General features: G+C 40.4%; 1 protein-coding gene across 5 annotated transcripts in view; it reads right to left on the reverse strand.

The window, feature by feature from the left end:
- Nucleotides 1-2913, reverse strand: part of CASP3 (caspase 3) — a 17898-nt gene that overhangs the window by 13144 nt on the left and 1841 nt on the right. For 2 of the 5 annotated variants that reach the window (XM_006160438.3, XM_027776590.1), the window contains exon 2: nt 1131-1255. In XM_006160438.3, coding sequence (XP_006160500.1) covers nt 1131-1255 — 125 coding nt within the window. Of the gene's footprint in view, nt 1-1130; nt 1256-2281; nt 2796-2913 lie in introns of those variants that run through there. The other 3 variants (XM_006160437.3, XM_027776589.1, XM_014592393.2) reach the window with 3 other exon arrangements.

A 2913-nucleotide genomic window follows, 5' to 3' on the forward strand; every position in this document is an offset into this window, starting at 1 on the left:
GGGAAAAAAAAAAAAGTCTACAAGCAAAGAAAGATGGAGAGCAGAACAGAAGGTGGTTTAAGGCTCAGACTTTGGCTAAGGCCCAAGACCCAGGCCTGCGACCATACAACCTGTGTGCAAGGGTCTTAACCTTTTAGAATCTAACAATAGCTACTCCTTACAGTTGTCATAAAATTAAGTGAGATAATTCCTATGGTGTTCCCTGCAGCTGCTGGAAAAGACAAATACTACTATTTACTATTTGTTGGGAACCTTCCATTTGCATAAAAGGGAGCAGGAGGATAAAGAAGCAAGGCTTATAGAAAAGTCAAGGCAAAAGAAGCCAGCCTTTACAGATGGAGACTGGCCGTGGGAAGAAGGAGAGTCTGCAGGTGGGGAGAAGAGTTGAGGGTTTACGCTGTGTCACAGGACCCGTGGGGTCCTGACCACTCGCTTTCTCATGGCCATTCTGTATCGTGGCTGACTGATGACCCATCAACACTGCTTTCTATATTCTATGAAATATAAATGGCACAAATATTTGAAAGGGATCAAAAATGATGTAAGATACATACCAGTACTTTTATGAAAGTTCTTGTTATTAATTATTATACATAAACGCAAAGAAAGATGGAGAGCAGAACAGAAGGTGGTTTAAGGCTCAGACTTTGGCTAAGGCCCAAGACCCAGGCCTGCGACCATACAACCTGTGTGCAAGGGTCTTAACCTTTTAGAATCTAACAATAGCTACTCCTTACAGTTGTCATAAAATTAAGTGAGATAATTCCTATGGTGTTCCCTGCAGCTGCTGGAAAAGACAAATACTACTATTTACTATTTGTTGGGAACCTTCCATTTGCATAAAAGGGAGCAGGAGGATAAAGAAGCAAGGCTTATAGAAAAGTCAAGGCAAAAGAAGCCAGCCTTTACAGATGGAGACTGGCCGTGGGAAGAAGGAGAGTCTGCAGGTGGGGAGAAGAGTTGAGGGTTTACGCTGTGTCACAGGACCCGTGGGGTCCTGACCACTCGCTTTCTCATGGCCATTCTGTATCGTGGCTGACTGATGACCCATCAACACTGCTTTCTATATTCTATGAAATATAAATGGCACAAATATTTGAAAGGGATCAAAAATGATGTAAGATACATACCAGTACTTTTATGAAAGTTCTTGTTATTAATTATTATACATAAACCCATTTGAGGATAATCCATTTTGTAACTTTCGTCCGAGGATATTCCAGAGTCCATTGATTTGCTTCCATGTATAATCTTTCTGTTTGGAAACCAAACAATAGGTTGAAATCAAACCAAGGTAGAAATGACTAACTTTCTGATTCCATTAATTCAACTTTTAATTTTTTTTAAATGCTAAAGGGCATGTGTACATGACTAGAGAAAGAGAGAGAAGGCACCCCCTGTACGGCCCGGCCATGCTACAATCCTTTTTCCTCCAACCCTTCATCACAACAGGACCCTGGGTAGTGCACACGCATGTGGTATGATACTGACAGGGCTAGGTCTTGAACTCTGGTTGGCCATGTGGAATCCAACAGCCTCTGTGCAGAGCCAATGCACTACAGGGTTGGTCCTACCTTAATAGAACTTTCATAACTCATAAGAATTGCTATCATGTGTGGGCTGTTAGATACCAGGCTTTTCCTCTTTTAAATTTCACAACTCATTTTACAGAGGAGGAAATGACTTGCCCCAAGATTAAGCAATGTACTGAAGGTTAGGTTGATACTGGTCAGAACCAAAGCAGAAGAAAAACACCTATTGGAGTCAGAGTTCAGGCTTTTAACTTCTGTGTCTTATGTTTTCCTCCAGATTTCAGTAAAATTTTATCAGATTTCAGAGTGGCCAGGAGGCAGAGCGTGGGCATGGGTTCTAAGACACAGTGTAAACCTTTAAGTCTTCTCCCCATCTGCAGACTCTCCCTCTTCCCTCAGCCAGTCTCCTATCTGTGTTTTATAATTTAAAAATTTGTTAAAATTTTCAGAAATATTTTATCCTTCAAGGTCAGGGTAAAATCTTAAAAATTATCCTGAAGTGATAGGAAACCACCAAAATGCAAATATGACTTAGAAAACAGTATTTATCAAAATTTCCAAATTGTTCTTTTTTTGGTAATTTATCTAATTTAATGTGCTAAAATAGAAATCAACAGGATACAGGGATGGGGATTACACATAGAAAAATAATTCCATGGTTTTCTTCATTTTGATTGAACTGCCTTCTTGTCTTCAGGAGGGAAGATTTTGACGTCAAAAGTAACAGAATATTTGAGAAGAGAATTTACATCTTTCTGTTCTAATAGGTAGTCTTGAGCTATTTTCTCAGCAGTCCGTGTTTCTGGATAAAGTTTATGATTATTGAGCAGCGTCAATGCTTCTACAATAGAAGTTTTGCCTTTGGGAATGTTTGTAATGTTCATATCAAAGTGATGGCCTTTTGGCAATCTGAATTCCTTAGGCTCTTGACATGTTTCGGCATCTTTTACCTGCACAAAAGCCACAGGATCTTTATAATCAACGTACACGTTTTTCAGTAATGATAGCAACTTGTCATCTTTTCTGTCAGTCTCTCCCTTAATTTCTGGATGGCGGATCATCTGTTCCTGCAGGAGCCTCTTGGTGGAAGGGTGCATGGGAGCAGAAGAGGGTTTCATCTTGCTGATTTCCCATTCCGCTCGGTTCTCTAGGTTCAAATTTCTGATTGCGCGAGTCACCAAAGCCCCCATCTCCTTACAACATGATGCCCTCAGCGTCTCAGCGCACGTGGGAAACCCCCGAATTGTTCTTAAACCCTAATAGCTGAATAAATTAATAATTTATTAATACATAAAAGCACTAACATAAGTAACTGAAAACACTGTCTGGAAGTCATCGATCCAAAGACTTCTGCTGTCTACCCCAGGGGTCAGTACACTCT

This window comes from Tupaia chinensis, unplaced genomic scaffold (assembly GCF_000334495.1).
Source record: "Tupaia chinensis unplaced genomic scaffold, TupChi_1.0 Scaffold000685_1, whole genome shotgun sequence".
In the NCBI taxonomy this organism is placed as follows: domain Eukaryota; kingdom Metazoa; phylum Chordata; class Mammalia; order Scandentia; family Tupaiidae; genus Tupaia; species Tupaia belangeri.